Source organism: Sander vitreus, chromosome 1 (assembly GCF_031162955.1).
Source record: "Sander vitreus isolate 19-12246 chromosome 1, sanVit1, whole genome shotgun sequence".
NCBI classification, from domain to species: domain Eukaryota; kingdom Metazoa; phylum Chordata; class Actinopteri; order Perciformes; family Percidae; genus Sander; species Sander vitreus.
Genome location: NC_135855.1, coordinates 16,397,195 through 16,419,744, shown reverse-complemented (window position 1 = coordinate 16,419,744; position 22,550 = coordinate 16,397,195). Strand labels below are relative to the sequence as shown.

Sequence of the window (22,550 nt, the reverse complement as noted above, 5' to 3'; positions counted from 1 at the left end):
GTCTGAACTTTTGAGTCACTGCACAACTTCTATTTTTGAGACAGATATACATTTTATGTTAGCCCATGTGTTATCCCTATTTTAACTTGCACTATGTTTAGATTCTCGTTTTGTTTTTACTTGCATGATCTTTTTTATACGTAGGTCTATTTAATTAGCACTGTTGGGGGGGGGGAGTCTGAGACTTAAAATTGCAGTTTCATTGCCAACGACTGCTTCTCTGTAGCCTTGTTGTGCATATGATAAAAACAACTTGAACTTGAGACTCCTAATTATTACGTTTTTGCATATTTTATTGATTATAGATTAGGCCTATATGATTATCGTAGGTGTTCTTTTTTACCTCAAGATAAAAGGTCAGATAAAATTGATTATCCTTCAATAAAAGGACACATAGGCTAGGCATACTAGTGTTGATGTTTCCTTTTGTTTGATGCAGGTTAAATCATTTTCACTGATCAGCACAATTGAAGGTTACATTGACACCAAGAAGCGCCACGCGCATCACTATGCCCACTAAAATTGGTAAAACACCTGTAACGTACATTTCCTACAACAATAAATGACGCTCATGAATACACGCCACGCCTTTTCAATAATCTTTATTGGCAAAAAAAAAACGGGGCCTTTTTCCTGCTTTGGAACAGCGTTTTAAGTCGGACAGATGTGAATTTATTGGGGCCCGTCACTCACTCCTTTACTCGCCCATTAGTTAAGTGACAGGACAGGGCCCGGGGAAACCTGCACCAATACGTGTGATTACGTTAAAAGATCGCACAATCTGTTCATATTTACGTAATGAGCCCCACATTTTCCTGATTGATTAAACTACAGGGTGTAAATATTTTAAGGGCTCAGCTGATTTATAACACAACAAAGCAAAAAAAGAGGCCGATTTATTTGTCTAACTATGAAAATGGGAGTTTCTGGTAACCACTCTGCGTTTGAGGGGCCGAGCTGACATCTCAGGGGCAAGTTAAGTGATTCAATAGACAGAGAAACATTTTTTATAGAAAGACACAGGCTTCACTATGCATTATTGGTTAAAAAGAGAAAGAGGTAGGAAGGCCGTCAGCACTTTAGTTGAGAAAACTGACAGCATTATCAGCAGTAACTGTAATTTACGCAGGGGATTTTTAATCAGCATGACTGGTGTATTCAGATTAAATTAGAAGAGAAACGGAATCAATGACCTCCATATATTGCTGCACTGCCTTATCAATTAGCTGTGATTTTTTGTACTGTGTCAGAGGGGCCTGTGTCATAAAACAAGCCAAATGGCATTTGTCATGCAGCTGACAAGTCACACAACTAAATGAGCTCCTATTGATTCCTGTGATTTTTCATCAGCCAAATTAAAAGTTGCAGTTTGATAGAGGTTCAGTCTGCCGGCTTGTTATGTATTCTACTCACCCTTATTAAATCAAGTCTAAATAGTTCAATGGAAGTTCTTTTGAAGTTCTTTTAGTTCAATTTGTAACTGAAAGTGTGTTGAATTGAACATCAGTATGTGATGCTGCTGCATCAGGCCTTTACCGGGTTGGTTAAAGCCATGCTGCCACTTAAATTACTGCATGTTTAGCTCTCAAACTGTAATGAAAGTTACTCCAGAGCATTTCTAATTGTGTGCATACATTTTCCCATCCTTCTGTTACTCTAGGTTTCTTCCATTTCAGGTTTGAGAATGTCATGCTTTATTTTGATAGCTGTTACCAAACATGGTGACCCCATAGTATTTAAACCAGGTCACACATTCTGAGAGTTGTGAACCTATATATTAGGATAACAGAGACACATATTTGATAGCACATGTGTGCACCAACTGTAGAGGGTACTAACACATGGATGGGAGGAATATTTGGTCCACACACACACACACACACACACACACACACACACACACACACACACACACACACACACACACACACACACACACACACGTATGTCTTTTTTATAATTGATCCTCTTGTGTCACAGAATCTGATGGGTCACAAATTTCGACCAAAATCACAATTATCAAATTTTGTGACCTTATACTGGGTGGCAAAATAAAGCATGCAATAAACTACAATAAAAAACATTTGCAGGAGCAGTATAGCTGAAATTCACTGTTTAGGTCACAGACAACAAGCCCTCCAAATTAAATGACAAAATATGTTATGTGTCAATATGTGTTAAATAAATAAAAACTAATATTAAAAAAAGTGATTTTGGGCTACATCAAAATATTTATTTGCATGAAACTGCTCATGACCTGCACTGATTAAATGGAAAACATAAGACAGAAACACAAATACAAATGAAATGTTAGTGATACACATATAGTTATGAATGTAAGTGGATAATTTAGTTTAATTCAAATGATAGCACATCAATGTATATATCCAAACCTCCAGATAACATAGCCACACTACTAAACCACTAATCTAGTAAAGATTTCTCATAGATTACTTTCATACCAATACAGTTTATTTTTTTTATTTTTAGAAAGTGTATTGGCCTATTGTTTTTGGTTTGGTGGCCATTGAGCTGTAATTAACGTATGTGGGACAATCAGGACCCAATAAAGAAACCTACATCTGATAACTGCATTCACAATAAAAGTGATACTTTGTCATCATGAGGTGGTAGCCATACATCCTGAATAAAATCTGGACATTAGAATTACTTTTGTTGTGGGTTGTTGCGGGTGGTGATGGTGCAGTGGATATGACACGTTCCTTTGGTGTGGGCAATCTGAGTTCAATTCCCTCAATGCACTGTGATACATCACCCAATGTATGTTCCTGAGCAAGACACTTAATCCCTAGTTTCTCCAGAGGCGTGCGTCCTCTGACATATATAGCAATTGTAAGTCACTTTGGATAAAAGTGTCAGCTAAATGACATGTAATGATGTTGTAAAGACTCCTTTAGAGATATTGTAGTTAATCATTTAAAAGATGATTGTGGATATTTAAAAGAACTTTTCTGACAAACTGTAAGATTTATTTATTTATTCTCAGGGACAATGCACATAGATCAACATCACTGTAAATGTGACAGTGTTAGCCAAAAGGCAAATTTTTTTAACTGTTGTCCCTTGGCCAGATGTTAAGTCCGCAATTAAAACAACAATAAAACACACAACAGGTAAAACTAGAAACAGGAAAAAGCAAAACATAAACAGCTGAACAGAATAAAGAGCTTAGAATGCAGTATCATGCAAAGTAGGACATGTACAGGCATGTTAAGATTATTCATGCATGTTATACATGATCTTGAGACTGTTATCACCTTCTCTGTGCTTTTGAGCAGAATACATGATAACCACAACAAAGTCTCCGCTAAAAGTCCCATCAGTGTTTAAAGGCACTTCCAATCATTGCACAGCTTTGAGGGGTGTGAGTGTGTGTCCAGCCAGTTAAGAATGCATTTAATCACTATATAAACATGGGACTGTGGTCTGAGAAGGGGCTAAATGACACCATACTGCATGTCCTCCAATCTGATCTCTAATCACAACCCTTACATGTGTGGCCATTAAAACGCCCCTTCGCAGTTACACACACTCATCATGCTGTTGCTCTTGGAAATTAAAATGGGCCTGTGTGACATCACCATCAGGCTTTTGATTGCTTTACTTCTTCTTCATTAACTTAATTATTTGGCTATCAGTAAACCCCATCGAGTAATTAATATCTGAGAGACTTTGTAATAAATTAAAACAGTAAAGAATTACTTTTGCTACCAGAGGCAGCGCAGCGGGAGAAGGAGTTGAAGGAGATGTGTACACAATAAGGTTTTTCTTCTTCTTCATTATGTCGGATTGTTAATGAAAATATGGACCATTTTCCTGTGAGTGAGATTTACTTACTTTACTTTCTTTTGATCACAAGTCACATATTTGTCTTAACATGAATTATGATAGGGTAGGTCAGTCTGTCCACCACTTTGGTCCAGACTGAAATATCTCAAAGACTATTGGATGCATTGCCATACAATGTTATTCAGACATTCATGGTCCCCAGAGGATAAATCCTAAATAAATAAATAATAATGATAAATAAATGACTTTGGTGATTCTCTGGCTTTTCTTCTGTAGTGCCACCAGCAGGTTGAAATTTGTGGTTTTAAGTGAAATGTCTCTACAACTATTGGATGGATTGCAAACATGCTAAAATAAGATGGTAAACATGGTAACCATTATGCTGAACACCATGATAGACTCTTAGTGTTTGTTCTTTTCTTCTTCATCTTACATTATAGACACAGATCTATCTATCTATCTATTTATCTATCTAGCTATCTATCTGGGACCCTGTTTACTAAACCCAGTATTATGCCCCTGCTTATCACTATTTCTTTTTAAAATCCATGAATTAACATTTTATGGGACATTAGTCAATAATTCATTCATTTTTCAGTTATATATTTTTTTATTTCTTTTTTGCTGTCATTCTTTTTAAATTCACAGTTACACTACAAACACGTTTCAGATAAATACATGTATGATTCATCTTTTCAATCTTTCAAATAAATTAAGTTAATTTACATGACGTGAGTGACGAGAACAAATTCATAAACCTCACGAGAACAAAAGACACACCAATATTTACACATAAAATCCACAAAAGTAAATGTAATACATGAGATGTTCTGCAAAGTATTTGCTACCTAAAAACATCTGGAACGGCAGATATTTGTTAGCTTGTATTGTTTCTTCATTTACAACATCACACTGCTTGTTTCACTTTTTTTTGTCTTCATGATGCAGTGGAGGCTGCACCTGTACTGCACATTCTCACGCTGTCTGAACGCACGACAGTTCACTTGTCTCACTTTGCATCCTTCATTCATGTAGCCATGTGTTCACTGGAGCTCCAGCTGTCAGTGGATGGAGCAAAGACAAGGTGACCAGAAGGTGATTGGAATGAAAACAGCTACATTTAGGGAGGAAATGAGCACCTTTTTTTTTCTCCTGCATGCTACAAAATTTACAGTATTTAGAGATGATTTTTTTCATAGATATTTTATACAGTATATTTGTGTCTTTTGTGTGTGTTTGTAAATTGGGTTACACTTTACTTGAAGGTATCTAGATAAGAGTGACATGACACTGTCATGAACGTGTCATAAACATTATAAACAAGTCATAAACGTTTCTGACATAACGCTTCTTTTAGTAAGTGTCATTCAGTTTTTGTCATGACAAGTTAGGGTTAGAGTTAGGGTTAGGGTTCATGTGTCATGACTGTGTCATGACAGTGTCATGTGTTCTTGACAGTTTCATGTCACGCTTATGAAGATACCTTCAAGTAAAGTGTTACCGTAAATTGTCTTCTCTAGTGACCACAAACACAGTAATGTCCCAGTGTAATGTCTCTGTAACACTCAGGAAGTCAAAGCGGTGTTTCCTCACAGTCTGTTCACAGTCCTGCCCCGATCTTCCTGTCACCTCCTCCTACTTGCACCCCCTCCAGCTCCTCGTCAGAGAAAGGGCTGTGGGGATTGTAGCCAATGTCGGTGCTACGCTGTAAGAAGTCTGTGGATCGTGGCATCCCAATAGGAAAACCATGCTGGGCTTCCACCTCTTCTTCCTCCTCCTCCTCTTCCTCCTCCTCGTCCTCTTCCTCCTCTTCTCCATCCTCCAGATCAAGATCAATCCCTCTATTGTCTGGTTTCACAGCTCGTCTGCTCTCATCAGTTTTGTCCGTGGCTGTTTTTCCTCCGCTGCGTATTCGCTGGGACTCAGACGGTGCAGAAGTGGTGGCCTGCTCCTTCGCCTTACGGCTGCGTTTCCACTTCATCCTCCGATTTTGGAACCAGATCTTGACCTGCGGCGAGACAAAAGAGCAAAGACAATTTGTTCACTAGATGGTCACATTTAGGAAATGTAGTCCAGAGTTTGTCTGAACAGATTTAGATGTATATTTTTGTTATTGCATCTCTTATTTGCAGCTCTTGAACAGAAGCTATTCTAAAAGCTGCCAATATGTTTTCATTCTTTAAAATATCTTCTCACTATGTATGCCAGTCCTGCAAGAGGACTTCTGTCTGAGGTTTCTACCTTTTTTTTACAGCTTTGCCAAAGCTGTTCTGATTGTAAAATCCTCTGAGGAAGATCAGTAACACAAAATCTGTAGACCTTAATATTTATTTAGAACTCTTTACTGAATACTAACGCTTTATCTTTGTTCTCCTGCATCTGTTCGGGACATCCAACAATAAAAGCACCCTACCTTTAAACAATGTACTTGAAATATATGACTATTTATGATCAAATATACTGTTGTTATAAGTCATCAACACTACCAGAATTATCAAATAGAAACAGAAAACTAAAAATTGAAATCTTACAGATAAAATCTAGAGAAAGCCAAATGAAGTCTTTGTTTGGTTCTTTGGGAGATTAACTCACCAGTTTAGAGTCACAGATGGTTGATGAGATATCACCACAATATTGAAACATAAAGTGGAGACATAGTAATGTGTCTGTTCTACAGTCTGCATCTTTGCATGACTTGTTTGCCCTTTTTTCAAATAAACGAATTTTAGCTGTCAGCTTAATCCGTGCATAGGGTGATGTTTTAGTATGTGTCAGTCACAATGTGTTAAGCAATGAACAAGAATGCAAGTATTTCACAAAGACTAAACTTAGTGCAATGGCTATCACACTACCAATGAACTGTTGTTTACTTATTTGTATGGGTTTAGACAGTTCATGGGTTGTTTTAAGGTGCCATTTATGTTGTTTTTAGGATTAAATATTTGACATGGTTGTTTTAGAAATGTCATTCATGGTTTTAGAATAACATTACTGTTTAATTCAGATTTTGTGTATATTTATTACTTATGTTGTCAGTCTGTAACTCATTGTTATTGCTACATATTCTGGCCAGTACTCTGTTGAAAAAGAGATTTCTGATTGCAGTTAGGCGTTAATAGTTAAGAAAATAAATAATCAAACTAAATGAATTAAAAGTATGTCACCTACAGGAGTTATACAAATAAGATGCCTGCTCTTAGAAGTCTGTTAAAATCCATTTATCATGTTGGATGAGTGTGCTGCGATGAGTGTGTAGACTTTGTTTTGGAGTATTCATTGCGATGAGTTCTCGCCTCATTCTGGTTTCTGTGAATTTTGTTTTTAACCTTGAAATCAACCTGTTGGCTGTCAAAGTGGACTGGTCCGTCTCTTCTTACCTGGGTTTCGGTCAGCATGAGGGAGGTGGCCACTTCAAAGCGTTTGGGTCTGGACAGGTACTTGTTGAGCTTGAACTGGTTCTCCAGCTCCAGCAGCTGCTGACTGGTGAAGGCGGTGCGGGGCCTCCGGCACTTCCCCAACAAACCAGACTGAGGGCCCGCTGGAGGAGGAAGAGCAAAGTTATCAGTCTGTGGCTAGTGGACAGTTTACATTTATTATTGATTTTATGACAACTTATTTCTTATTTGATATGAGACATTCATGGATTCCCTTCATTATTGATTGATTAATTGTTGATTCATTATTAATTAGGGATTTTATATACTAAACACACAATGTCTGAATTTTTTTTCTTCTGATAATTCAACTTAAACTGATTTATGAATATTTGCCCTTTAAAGAATATACAAGTCTTACATGAAATATTTTGCCAGTAACTGCCACCAGTCTTATTTATACAACACCAAGGACATAGGGAGTTCAATATAATGTTGTGGGTGGGAACAGGCACACATATGCCTGCACTCTCTCGCCATCATTAACTATAATAGCTTTACTCCAGTTTATTGTTGACGGGGGGGACACCGCAGAAGCAGGCGCAGAGGCCATAAAAACACAGGCATGCCATTAACTTAATGAAAATTCAATGAAGGCTTTTGGGATTTTATTGATGAACTACAGAACGTTTTAGGTGTTTGTTTATAGTTTCTTCGTAACACAAAGACAATTTCCATCTGGTTGGCGTTTATAGAGAAATAAATGGGCCAAAATTAAAATATGACACACAGATAAGCAGTTAACAGAAGCGTGGCCTACTGCACGGGACAGTGTGTGGGTGTTATTTACACTAAATCTACGAAGATCTCCGGCATTACATTGAAGAAAATATTCTACAAAGCATGGCTTGGAAAACAAAGTATAACAAGTATAATTATAGTGACTGTCAAATCAATTCAGCACATTGTGCTTTTTCTGTTTGCCTGTTTCTGTAACCCACAGACATCGACATTGCATTTAATTTTTTAAATTAAAAACTCTGAAGCATATGAAAAAAATCATCTGTAGCAGACTTGATAGGCTAATCAGTGATATAATTGAACTACTAAATCAGTGGCTTTGATTATTCTGAAAATGAAAAGAAGAAAACAAACAATAAATAAACAAGCAAAAACAAAGAACGATTAATAAGGCCTTTTATATTCTATATACTAATTGCATATGCTAATAAAAAAATACTACTACTACTACTACTACTACTACTGCTACTAGGCTACTCCTACTAATATAAACAGAACACAAATCCAGTCAAGTTAAAAATGAACTGCAGTTTCTTGAGTGACAGATGTGTGCCTGTGTTTGGAAAATCAAATCTGGTCAGGATAAACAATATGTACATAGTAATTCTCTTGTGTTCTGTAGTCTGGATATTTTCGGCCTATAAAATCATTTTATTTCATCATATACTTACTGCTGTAATCTGGTAGTCGTGGCATCATGATACCGGCGCGGATCCAGTGCTCCAGGGGCAGAGATCCCGCCATGGCAGCTGCCTTTAGGTGCTCTGGGTAGGTCTGTGTTAGTTGTGTGAAACCGGTGTATGCAAACGCAGGGTGCTGTCCACCCAACGCGGATAATGGGTACATAGGGGTATGATACATGCCGGGAATTGAAGCGAGACCTGGATGCGGGAGATTCAGGACACCCGGTTTGTGGATTATTCCTTGAAGTTGTGCGGCCCGCGGAGACGGGGTGTCCGCGCGGCGGCAGGATAACGGGCTGCCTGCTGGGCTGTCGCTGCTCAGACCAGGGGAGAGGTCTCGGCTCACACGTTTGGTCTCATCAGCAAGCAGGGCATCAATTCGGAAGTTTTTCGATTTCTCCATGACGGCTTCACTCAGGAGGACTGCAGAGTCTCAAAACAAGACAAACGTGTTTTGCTTGGCGGGTGCGCACCTGTGCCGTGCGTCAGCGCGCAGACAGCGGAGCCTCCTTCAGTCACAAACTCATATGTTCTCCTTATCTTTTCCTAAAAGGCTCAGGCTGGAAAGACCACCACAATTATACGTTATTCAAAAATAATAATTAATACAATATCAACTTGTATCTTAACGACTTAGAAAAACTTTTTGACACTCGAAATTACTGGCGTTTGCTTGTTCATCCCTGCATCTATTTTCTTGAATCGTAGCTACCTGCACATGTTACTCTGCAACATTGCTTCCGTCTCGGTGTTTAACACTAACTTCACAAAGAGGCGTATGTCACACTCTATCAGCCCTCCTTCTCCAGCCCTGCAGGCCGATGTGAGCTGGGATTGGCTGGAGGCTGAGCTGCTCTGACGGGCCTCTAATCAGCTAATTACTCGCTCGTTTCTCCCCCCAGAAAGCGCTCAGAGTGAGGTAATGTCCAACCCTTGTCCCGCCTGCAAACACCTTCAACTGCATCAAAGCGCGGAGGTACATTAGAAGATTAGGCGATTGTACTTTCAGTATCTCACTGCCAGCATATCATACTCAACACAGATTGCATCTACCATGCCATAAACAAAGAATTATGTCCACCTCTTTGATTATCCAAACTAATTATTAGTGCTGCAAACATCCTCCACACCTTAGTAACAAATAGGCTATGGCTGTTTTTCTGCAGTCTTGAGGTTACGATGAATGGGTGAAGTAAAAAAAACAACATTGTGTCCACTCCGCTATTTAAATCATTAATATTAATGGATGGCTTCATTCTCATACTGAGGCCATACCAATGCCATTAAAGTTAACGATCAGGAATTGCACACAGACCATATAAAAGTGTAATGACTTGGCAGAAGAGGCTATAAGTTAATTGGCCTTCTGCTTGAGGTGAACTAATGCCATTTTAAGACCTGAAAAAGCGAAGGTGTATCAGCTGAAGTGGAGTCTGACTTCTTTTCAACATGGTTACATGTCTGTCCGCTGGATACAAGTGGTCTAACATACTCCCTGTTATTTCATTGACTAAAAGAATGTACCATGTACAAATAATGATACAGTATAAAAAAGGCGTGTCTAATTGGGCTGCAGACACAATCAGTTTGTTCAAATATGAATTAAGACAATGCTTCTTATCTGAAATGTTTAATTGAACTATTTTAAAATGAAAGTCTGCATGTCAAAACAAAATATGGGCCAAAACTGATGCTCAACATTTAGGATTGACGTTATGTAAGAGAAGATAGTGAACGTTTGTGAAAGTGCAACGTTTCTGTCATAGATCTCTGGATCTTACCGAAACGTCGTTTGTTTTTAAATAAATTTAGTGTAATAGCCCAACCCAGTCTTCAAAATAAAAGCCTCTAATTGTTAATTATGCAGATATGTCAAATGTTGTTTATTTAGTAAAATGTTTAGTTATGTTTTCCCAGAACAAATGTTTAAATGTTGTTTTAAAGAGTTTCTCTGGTTAAAAAATATTGAATATTTGATTTATTCCTTATTTACTTAGGTTACTTGTTGACCTAAAATCTAAATATATGCTGAGTATAACAATATAGCTACTGTAATCATGGAAAACTATACTCAACATCTGCACATTTGTACACTTGTTGGATGTGAAAAGAATAATACAATTAAAAATAGTAAAAGTGTCCTCAGCCCTGTCTAGGTGTGCATTAGACAACAGAATTGAAGCAATTGCTCGATTAATTGATGCACATAAAATCAAACAACCACAATTTTCATCGTTTAGTTGTTTTTAGCAGAAATGGCACTAATGTAGGCTACTATTTTTAATACTAATATAGTGTTTTCTGTTTTCTTTTGTCTTTTAAAAAGCTAAACGGAATATCTGTGAGTTTTGTGCTTTTGATCAGACAAAACAACACATTTTAAAGGTGCCACCATGAGCTCTGGGAATTTATGATGGGCCATTTTCACTATTGACTAAGATTTTAGGGACCTAATTATTAGTCGAGAAAATACTTAAATTGATTGATAATGAAAATAATCGATAGTTGCAGCCCTAGCCTAGATATTAGACAATATTCAGCGATCGAATCTTCATTCTAGAAATTAACTTCTAATCCAGAAATAAAGAGCTGGTGTTTGGTCTTGAAGACATCAATTAAAAGAGTTTCACCAGTTTTTAAGTGTCGTCATCGGTTCTTCGTCTCTTCAAACACCCTCAATAACAAACATCATAGTGCAGATGTCACAATGTTGCAGTTTAATTCAAACTGCAGCTCCCGCCTGAAAAACCTGTAAATGGTGTCTCTCAGGAAATTGAAATCCATTCAGCAGATACACTAGGAGAATCTTTCTAAGACCCCCCACTCTAAGACCTCACACCATGGTATGTAATTGGCTGGTGCACGTGCGGGCGTGCGCGCGTGTACGTTGACCTCCAGAAAATTGGAGCGGTCTTGCAGGTCCGCCCACCTCTCTCTCTCTCTCTCTCTCTCTCTCTCTCTCTCTCTCTCTCTCTCTCTCTCTCTCTGTTTCTCTCTCCTTCACCAGTGTGGCTCTGTGTCTCTCGCCCTCCGCTCTCTATCAGGCAGATTACCGCCTGTCTCCGGCGCTGATATAGAGGTAATTTGCTCCAGGGAAATCAGTGCTGCTTTCTGCCTGTTTCTCTCAACCTCTTACCCCTCCAATGCCTCGTCCCCACATGCTTTTATGATTTGAAAGTGATTTAAATAGCCAGGCCACGGGTAAATCCGTCACCCGGGCCTGTTGACAGAGGCGCACAAATGAAATTGAATCGGTGCCTGAACCTGCGCTCCTGCCTCCAGTGTGTTGCCAGTGTCAGCTGCCTTCTGAGCAGCTATGCACACTGTCGCTCTCCTTGAAGAGATCAAACTGTGCTGTATGTGTGCATATAAAAGCCACGATAGTCAATATTGGTAATTTTCTTTATATTAAAACGGCAAAATGCCAACAAAAATTAATATATAATAAATAAATAAATAGAGGCTGATTTTGGGACGTTTTTTTTTAGACAAACAATATAAAATGCAGGGACCACTTTGGGGGCCCCAGGGCAAATATTTCTTGTTAGGTCCCTATGAGGAAATCTGAATAAGCACAACTTTATTTAGGAAAATACAAAATGTAAGCGCAAAACGAACTAAAATAATTAAGGTCTTGAAAGTTGATTTCAAAACAGGGCCCCTCTTTAATACCTCACCAAACCAAAAAAGCCCTACTGTCTTAGTTGATACTGAACTTCAGTGTTGCAAATCCCGAGACATACTTTTAATTAATCAAATTGCAACTTAACTGACATGCAGTTAACCCAGGTTTCCTGGGGCTCCTGTGGGTCTGGGACTTTACCTTGTTGCTAATCTACTAACAGCCCAAAATAAGCATGTATCTGTCTTGCCTTTCTGCGCGGTGCACGTGCATTAAGTTTTAAATATATTTACGTATATACTGTATTAAGTACAGCTTCACAAAGCTGCATTGCGGCGCTTTTTTCCCTTCTTTTTTGCATTATACTTATAAATAGCAGAGATAATAATGGGGTCATATGTTGATTCATTAAGGAAAAAGCTTTCTTAGGTCAGGGTCAGCCACAGTGCAGTGGGACTAGTACGGTTTACTGTGTTGCTGAGGGCCACTTCAACAGTGTGGATGATGCTCAAAACTGAGTCAAAAACAGCAATAGCAAGATGTAGTTCGTCAGATAGATTGTGTGATTATCTCAAAGTTTTATTTATCGCAAAATTGAATCTAATGTGACCAACCTAAACTCTCACTTCCTCTTTCACACATGCCCTCTTGAACCTTTTGCCGAACTTTCAAAGTGCGGCGCACACCTTTCACACCGTAAGGAGACAATTTGTTCAAAGAGACCGCCGGCCCTTGACTACAAAGCCAGAGTTTATCGACGAGTTATGCGTCAGTAAACGTAGCGGCCAACAGGAGTTTACTGAAACATTAAAGAGCTTATCAGCAATTACAGGCATGTTTTTCAATCATTACCGTAGCTCTGAGACAGCCTGCCTGTCCTAAAACTAATCCGGGTGTGCTTTTGTGCTCTGCCTACAGTCAGCACATTGTTGACTTCGACATTGTACACTGATCCTCGTTAGTTTACTTAACCTACTGATTGAAGACTGTTCAGAAGCTTCTACACATTGTCTGCCTGATAGCATGAATCATATTATACGAAAACATGCCAACACCATACAACGACCCATGAAAGATGCAGATTCACTGTAAAACATGTTGATTCATTCCGATTAAACTTGCATCGTAAGAGCACATTCCTGTATCTGCTCTCAGGCTTGTTGTGACACGTGTAGCTTTCAGGGACGCTGTCTTCCAGCACCAGTTTTCCCACCAGACCTGGAGTACAACATCCGAACCGCGTCTGTGATAAATGATTCAGGTGCACAATGGGCTGTCTGTGCAAAGAAAATCAGCTCTCCGCACCCTTGGTAATTAGACTAATTCCCACAACGTTAAAGGCAGTCGATAAATCAGCTCGCTTTCTGACAGACCTTGAGACCAAAATTAATGTTGTCTCATTAAGGAGATAAAGGTTATTTATTAGAGTTGTACTTCTCTACTTGGTCTCCATACCCTGTCCTAATCATTTATTAACCAATATTGAGCTTTGGTATATGACATCCAGCCCACTGGATGTGAATCTCCTTCTGTCTGTCTTTGCTACTTTGGCCTTTCATCAGGTGTGTATCAGGACTTTCAGGAGCTGATGCTGGAGAGAGAATGCAGTTGTTTGCTGAGCCAGGAAATATTTTCTCTAGTGCAATTTTGTTTTTGTACTATTGATTCATTTATTCCCCAGTTGTGCAGGAAGAGCTACTAGAAAAGTAATGAAATATGCTTTAGAGAACAAAAACTATGCCTAAGCACATATTGTGTATTAATGCCAGCAGGTAGTTAACTTTTCAGAGTTAACTTTTCACAATGCCCCTGATGAATACAACCACAGAAACAACTGTATTTTTCAATTATAAAGTTGAAACAAACTGTTGTGTTTATGGCAAAATGCTTCAACCAAATCCAGGCAGCTGAAAAAGCTCGGCCCAACAGCAAACCACAATACATGCATTCCCATCCTATCGTTCAGACCGCAATTACGGGCAGCCAAATGGGGAAAAAACTTTCACATCTGCCTCTGAGTTATAATTCTTAGTCAGAGATATCAGGGACCTCTGATCGTACCTCCCACCTGGTGAAAAGAACAACAGATGTGTCCACAAACTGTTGCCGACATGGCTACAAAGCCACCACCACGGGCAGTTACATCTTAATAAATGATCCAATATCAACACTAATATAACTGACACACCTAATTTTAAAGGCGCTACTATTTGTTTGTATCTGGATTCACTTATTAAGGAACCACTCCAAATACAACACAAGGCTATGTTCACACTTGGCATCTTTTTTTAAGCTGCCAACGTCTGTTTTACATTATAATCCCATGGAAAACCGGGTTTTCAAAAAAGTCCTGAGCGCTTTTTTAAATGCCACGACGTCTTTTTAATGGAGTTATTTTTGTTTCTTTATACCCCAAGCAAAAAAGGTTTGAGAGCATATTTCTCACTGCAATCAAAAAGCAAGTGTCTTTTTTTGCATCCCAAAATGTTATCCTTTTGAATCAAAACGTTTTGATTTTGAATCAAAAAGTTATGCTTGTGAGTGCAAAAGTTTTGAGTGCAAACGTTTTTAATTAAAAAGTTTTGAGTCAAAAAGTTTTGCAAGTCAAAAATGGCTTAGATAAGAGTTTCTATTGGTCGGTTTGGCTGGGCATGGCCACACCCACATTTAAGCGCTGCAGCTCTGGTAGGCGTCCAGCATCTTCACCTAAAGCTACACTTGACCTCCCGGCCGTGTTGATGCTTTTTGGAGAATGTTTTATGAAGATATCCGACACATGATGTGGATTGAATGTTTAATTGTGCTAACAGACCCTCCAAGAACGCAAGTATGCTCCAGTTCTTTCGGTGAATGAAATATTATTTTCATGTTAACTAGCTTATTAGCTTAGGAGCAAGACGCCCAGCTAATGGGAGCCAAGTTAGCCACAATAAGTAACGTTAAAGGGGTGATAGAATGATTATATAGGGTATTTCACACTGTTCCTTAAGGTCTCCTAATAGGGTATGTTACATTGGTTGGGCTGAAAATTGCCCGAATGCTATTTTATTAGGTCCTTAACTACCCTGTGAATATGGCTCTATTTGGAACAAAAGCTTTTCTTCCAAATATGGTATGCTCATGAATATTTAGATGAGCTGTACGCTGATTGGTTTGAGCAAACCCCATAGAACACGTTGGAGAAGAGACAGCAGGTCTCATATTTCAGACACTGCAAAGTTATACGTTGTTTGTCGGGCTATTTCGTTATTAAATTCACTTCTGAGACTTTTTTTATGTGAGAAATCAACTTTATAAAGCTCAATTATGGGCCGTTTTACGAAAATTTATGGCTAATTGCAAATTTGGTAAGACGTGTTGGACTTTAGGAGCTCCACATGGTCTGACAAGAAAACGGCAACCTCCATACCCAGTGGAAGTCACCGTTTCTCGGCTACTGGACTACTGGGGCTCGGGGCTCTGCGGAGCTTCGTGGAGCTGGCTGGCTGCCAGCTGCCGGCATAACTAGAGCATATTTAGTTTGAATTTCGTCATGCCACTTATATAACATATACCCCAAGGTCTTATACAGCTAACAATGGTGTCCAATTTCAATTTAATGCATTTTTGTGAACATTAGGGATTTCGTTAGCTGCTACTGTCCCTTCAATCCTATGTGTACAGATCGCGGCTAGCTGCAGGGCCTGGAGCTCCATCAGGGCCTCTGCATTTTGTAGTCCAGTAACCCAGAACCGGTGACTTTGCGTGGGTATGGAGCGCCGCGGGCTTCCCTTTGTGACGGAGATCCAGCTAGCTCACAGTGAGTCTATGAAGTAGGACATGCCGGGCGGTGAGGCAGCACCGGCCGCTGTCACGTAGCCTGCTGAGCTCCTGCTGAACTGCAACACACAGTCGGACAAAATTTGCAATTAACCATCAATTTTTGTAAAACGGCCCATATTTGACCTCTACATAGTTGTACATTTTTGTACTATTTAATTTAGTAATTAAATAGCGGACCTCTGGAGATCTGCATGACCTAGCTAGATTCAGAAGACTAAGCTGACCTCAGGTCAGTTGCGTAGCCTATGCAAATGTTGGGGGGTGACAAAGACTAGGATTTGGGATGCTTACGTCAGCTTCCAGCTTTGTTGAGATTCGCCCGTTTTCAGCGGCAGTTTCAAAATGTGAGATTTGCAGAGGATAGGGGTATCAATGGGATTTTGAGCTTTTATGTATGTCCTATTTACCCACCGAACTGTCGTTATTCAACTATGACAAGGTAAAATCGGTTTTGCATTCTATCACCCCTTTAAAGGTGCTCTAAGCGATGTATTGTCACAAGCTCGCCCCTCCCTCCTCCTCATCCCGTCCCCTCCCCCTCCCTTCCGCGCACTAATACATCCACGGCACTAACCCCCCAACCCCCACCCCCAAATCCTTCTTATCGGTTATTGGCTGGAACACTGTTTGTTATGTTTAATGGTGCAGGTTGGCCAGTTTGTTTTTGTTGCCTTTTTTGGAGCCTGGGCTGTCTACAGAGACCGTGTTTTTACAGTGTGTTCAGGGGACAGGCAGCTATAGCGGATAGTGAAGAAATGTTTGCTGTATGTATCTGAAATTTTGTAGCCTAAAAAACGCGTCACATCGCACCTTTAAACCGGCATGCACCGAAGTCAACACACAACTTAGACACACATAGACAAGTGCTTAAATGTAGCGTGATAATACTATTGTTTGTGTGAGGTTGGAAAATAAATGTTCACCACGTTATCTGGGAACGTGCCGGCCATGGATCGTCAGCAGCAGGAACCGACTTAGCAGCGCCACAGAGCTCTGCTCCTGCTATTAGGATTAGGGGGGTGCAGTATGTTTGCAACAAGTGCATTTAGTGAAAAGATATATATTGCTTCGCCTTCACGTCGGGTGCAGTCCTATTTTAGCAGGCAGTCGTTTTTCGCGCAACACCTGTCAGCTAAAGTTTATACAATCTTATTCTGTGGCAAACACTGTATGGTAGACGTCCACAGGGGACTGTGTTACGTTACAGTAATCAACAGCGTTTTGCGTGATTATCTGAAATATGACTGTTAAGAAAAAAAAGCCAACTTATATATATATTTGTTACAAGATGTTTATTTCGGTCCTTGTAGAGGTCATAGGCACCTGTTATACCTTCACCACACAGCATAACTGAGTAACAGTCTCGGCTACTTACCTTAGCGGTCTGCAAAGGAAAACAACAAAAAAGTATTTACTGTCATCTATATTTTGAGATTTAGGCTCCCTACATTTTATCCTACAGATGTGACAATAGTATTGTCAATATAAACATATAGCTAACTTTATATTTTTCTTTACCTGAAGCATTTATTTTTTCTCCCGTAGTAAGTCTAATCCATTTCTCATCTTCTCCCCTTTTTTTGCCACTCACTGCAGAAGAGCAACTCCAGGTATCATCATCCCATATGGCGGTCAGGAGCATCAAGCTGATCTCTGTGATGGAGATCCTGCACTAGTGTTTTACACCCTGGCATGAAGATAATGTTTTTTACTGACCTAAAGGTGCCAGGTGAAAGGCTGCTTCCAATCCGGCAAAGATAGACAAGGCCAGGAAATATATCAACAGTCTACATTTGTTCATACCTTAAAATGTGTTCATATATGTTAATTATGGATTTTAGTTAAATAACATCTGTAGCATACACACTGTTACCACCCTTTCTTCATCCTCTTTTCCCTCTACAGCCTCTCTGGGCCTATGTTGGGCGTAGCTATTACCACTATAAAGACCCATTCTGCTGTTTATGTAGCTGATGTAGCTGTTTACTGTTGTATAGTTTTATATTAAATTCAATATATTTGCACTGCTTTTGTCTTTACTGACTGAAATGTTAGATTTCCCTATTCAAATATATCTATTTAAAGGACAAGCAAATTACACAATTCAGATGAAACATTAACGGAAGAAAGGAAAGTGAAAATACTCCCGCGTGTTTCAGTCTTATGCAGTCTATTTCTGCTCAACTTTCTATGTGAAGATTATACTCAGCACCAGAACCTAAGAAGCTATAATAGCCATTAACACATCTGCATATAGATCACTATATTTACAAATAACAGGCAACTGATCAATGACAGCTTTTAGGAATGTGCTTTAACTCGTGAAGTAAATTTATTCTGATTCTTTTATATAAGAAATGATTACCAATACACAAGCAGCAGTTTGACATACAAGTTAAATCTTGCTTTCATGAAAACATCAATTTCACAGGTTACAAATTCAAAAGTTGTTTTATATGTTTTAAGAAAACTTAAATTAAAAGAATTAGCAGTAAAACGGTGATAATAATAGAACCTATAAATAACAACCCAGTGTCATAATTTGGCAAAATCGTAATGTCTTATGAGTCGATGCCTTGACATCAGTGATGATGAAGTGATGACTTCCAAAGTGTTCACTGCACAGATGAGACCTGTCTTCTCATGTTGAGCAACTGGTCCAGCCTTTCTGGAAACAATACAAACAGGGAAATGAATGAACAATTGATAATGAAAACTGTCGGTTTAACCCTGCCTGGACTGAAAAATACTTGGTAATTTTACCCCCATGGCGATGTGTTTCATTTGCAATGAGTGGCACCACATTGAAAAACACCAGATTTCCCAGACAAGACATTCCCGAGGAGAGGGCTGCAAACATGCAGAGTTTAAGTGCATCTTATAACATCAATAACCAACTCCAGTCTAGTCATGACTTTTTCATGACTTTCTTGACATACTATGCTACATATTTCAGTGGCGTGGTGGCTCAGTGATTAGCAACGCTCCAGCTAAAACCAGTAAGTAGGCATTGCAGACTTTGACCCTTGGGTCGATCCCCAGTCCACGCCTACTATGCCGGGTACTGTGACTTTAACTTTTATCAATTATTTGACATACCATACTACTACTACTACTACTACTACTATTGCTTTTTTCGTCATACTATACTATGACTTTTATATGACTTTTTCAACATACTACTGTATACTATGACTTTATCACATTTTCCAATAAACTATACTATGACTATGACTTTTTTTGTCATACTGTACTATGACTTTTTTAACACTTTTTTCGACATACTTTATATTAAAACCAGCAGGTAGGCATTGCAGACTCTGACCCTTGATTCAATCCCCAGTCCAGGCCAGCTATTTTTGTGTAGTTTGCATGTTCTTCCAGACTTTCTTTGACATACTGTACAGAGTTTTTTTGTGATTGTTGCGGGCAAAAATCCTTGATTATACGGATGAGGATTTTTATGCAATTTTATACGATGAAATTGCGGGAACTTGCAAAAACTGTGGTTTCATCATGACTTCATCGCGGGGTTTGCAGCTTTTCGATGATGTTCACGTTGCGTAATTACGTCACTTCATAACGTCACTTCATAACGTTCCCATGGCAACAGGGGAAAATGGCTGCTCTTGTGTGAAGTAAACGGAACATTTTTCAACTTTCTGCTAAGATATGTGACTTTTTTGCAACGAAAATGCGGGGATTATGAAATCATGCAAGCCCCGCATATTTTGCGTGGAAATCGGCAATTTATGCGACGAAAGTGCGGTGAATTTGAAAAAATGCGGCCCCCGCATAAATATGCGGACTTTGGCTGATTATGCATTGAATTATGCGATCGCATAATCACGTTTTTCTGGAGGGACTGACTATACTCTAACTTTTTTCGTCATACTATACTATGACTTTTTTTTCTGACAGACTATAGCATGACTTTTTTCTCACTATTTTGACATGCTGTACCATGACTTTTTTTGATATACAAACGTATTATACTATGACTTTTTATCACTTTTTTCAACATACCATACTATGACTTTTTTTGTCATACTATACTATTTCGACATGCTGTACTGTGACTTTTTTATCACTTTTTGCGATAAACTATACTACGACTTTTGTTAATCTTTTTTTTCTGACATTATGACTTTTGTCAACTTACTTGTCTACGTCTTTTTCGTCACACTATACTATGACTTTTTTATGACTATTCAACATACTTCTGTATACTATGACTTTTTTCCGAAGAAGTGATAGGAGTCATAGTATAGTTTTTTAAAAAGTCATAGTATAGTATGTCGAAAATAGTCATATGACTATTTTCGACATACTATACTATGACTTTTCTATCACTTCTTTAAGTGACATTATGACTTTTTTCAACTTACTATACTATGACTTTTTTTAAAACTATACTATGACTTCTATCACTTCTTTTCAACAGACTTTATTTGGTGTCATTGTGGCTTAGTGGTTAGCACAACTCCAACTAGAACCAGCCACTATGCATCACATCCTATTGTGACTTTTTTATCACTTTTTTTCTGACATTATTATTACTTTTTTAGCTTACTATACTATGACTTTTTTTATGACCTTTTTTTGTCATACTATACTTTGACTTTTTTCGTCACACTATACTATGACTTTTTATCACTTTTTTCCAACATACAATACTATGACTTTTTTGGCATACTATACTTTGACTTTTTTCGACATACTATACTATGACTTTTTTATCACTTTTTTTCGACATACTATACTATGACTTTGTTTAGTCATTTTTTCGACATACTATACTATGACTTTCTTGTATGACGTCGACATACTATATAAACTTTTTCATGACTGTTTCGACATACTATGACTTTTTTCTATCACTTTTAAGGAGTGCTTTATTTGATGGCTCAGTGGCTCAGTAGTTAACACAGCTCAAGCTAAGCCCAGCAAAGCAGAGCCCCAGGCTCTGACACTCAGTTAGATCCTCAGTCTGGAGCCAGCCATATTTTTGGTTAGATTTGTTTCCAGACTTTCTTTGACTTACTATGACTTTTTGTATACATTTTTTTTCGACATGCTATACAATGACTTTTTGACATACTATACTATGACTTTGTACTGTGACTTTTTTATCACTTTTTGCGATAAACTATACTATGACTTTTGTTAATCTTTTTTTCTGACATCTATGACTTTTGTCAACTTACTTGTCACGTCTTTTTTCGTCACACTATACTATGACTTTTTTATGACTATTCAACATACTTCTGTATACTATGACTTTTTTTCCGAAGAAGTGATAGGAGTCATAGTATAGTTTTTTAAAAAGTCATAGTATAGTATGTCGAAAATAGTCATATGACTATTTTCGACATACTATACTATGACTTTTCTATCACTTCTTTAAGTGACATTATGACTTTTTTCAACTTACTATACTATGACTTTTTTTAAAACTATACTATGACTTCTATCACTTCTTTTCAACAGACTTTATTTGGTGTCATTGTGGCTTAGTGGTTAGCACAACTCCAACTAGAACCAGCCACTATGCATCACATCCTATTGTGACTTTTTTATCACTTTTTTTCTGACATTATTATTACTTTTTTAGCTTACTATACTATGACTTTTTTATGACCTTTTTTTGTCATACTATACTTTGACTTTTTTCGTCACACTATACTATGACTTTTTATCACTTTTTTCCAACATACAATACTATGACTTTTTTCGACATTCTATACTTAGACTTTTTCATGACTGTTTACGACATACTATGACTTTTCTATCACTTTTTTTAGGAGTGCTTTATTTGATGGCTCGGTGGCTCAGTAGTTAACACAGCTCAAGCTAAGCCCAGCAAGTAGGCATTGCAGACTCTGACACTCAGTTCGATCCTCAGTCTGGGCCAGCCATATTTTTTGGTTAGAGTTTGTTTTTCCAGACTTTCTTTGACTTACTACTATGACTTTTGTATACATTTTTTTCGACATGCTATACAATGACTTTTTGACATACTATACTATGACTTTGTAGGATTTTTTTTGACATACAGTACCATACTGTGACTTTTTTATGATTGTTTTAATCATACCTTACTCTGACTTTTTCCCGTCATACTATACTATGACTTTTTATGACTTTTCAACATACTACTGTATACTTTACAGTAGTATGTTGAAAAGACTTTTTATTATCAGTTTTTTTCGACATGAATTCTTTCGACATACTATACTATGACTTTTTATCAACATACTTTTTATGACTTTTTTTGACATACTATATTATGACTTTTTGTGACTTTTTTTGACAAACTATACTATGACTTTTTTATGACATTTTTTCGACATACTATACTATGACTTTTTTCGACAAAGTATACTATGACTTTTTGATGGCTTTTTTAAACATAATATACTATGACTTTTCTATGAC

At 38.1% G+C, this 22,550-nt stretch overlaps 1 protein-coding gene across 1 annotated transcript; it reads right to left on the bottom strand.

Moving 5' to 3' along the window:
- Window positions 1-4,433: 4,433 nt before the first annotated feature.
- Window positions 4,434-9,349, bottom strand: mnx2b (motor neuron and pancreas homeobox 2b). The gene is made up of 3 exons (XM_078257104.1): window positions 8,657-9,349; window positions 7,188-7,348; window positions 4,434-5,818 (listed from the first exon to the last, which is right to left on the bottom strand). Exons 1-3 carry the CDS (start codon window positions 9,069-9,071, stop codon window positions 5,411-5,413), a joined length of 984 nt encoding a protein of 327 aa, XP_078113230.1. The 5' UTR covers window positions 9,072-9,349; the 3' UTR covers window positions 4,434-5,410.
- Between the last annotated feature and the right edge of the window lie 13,201 nt (window positions 9,350-22,550).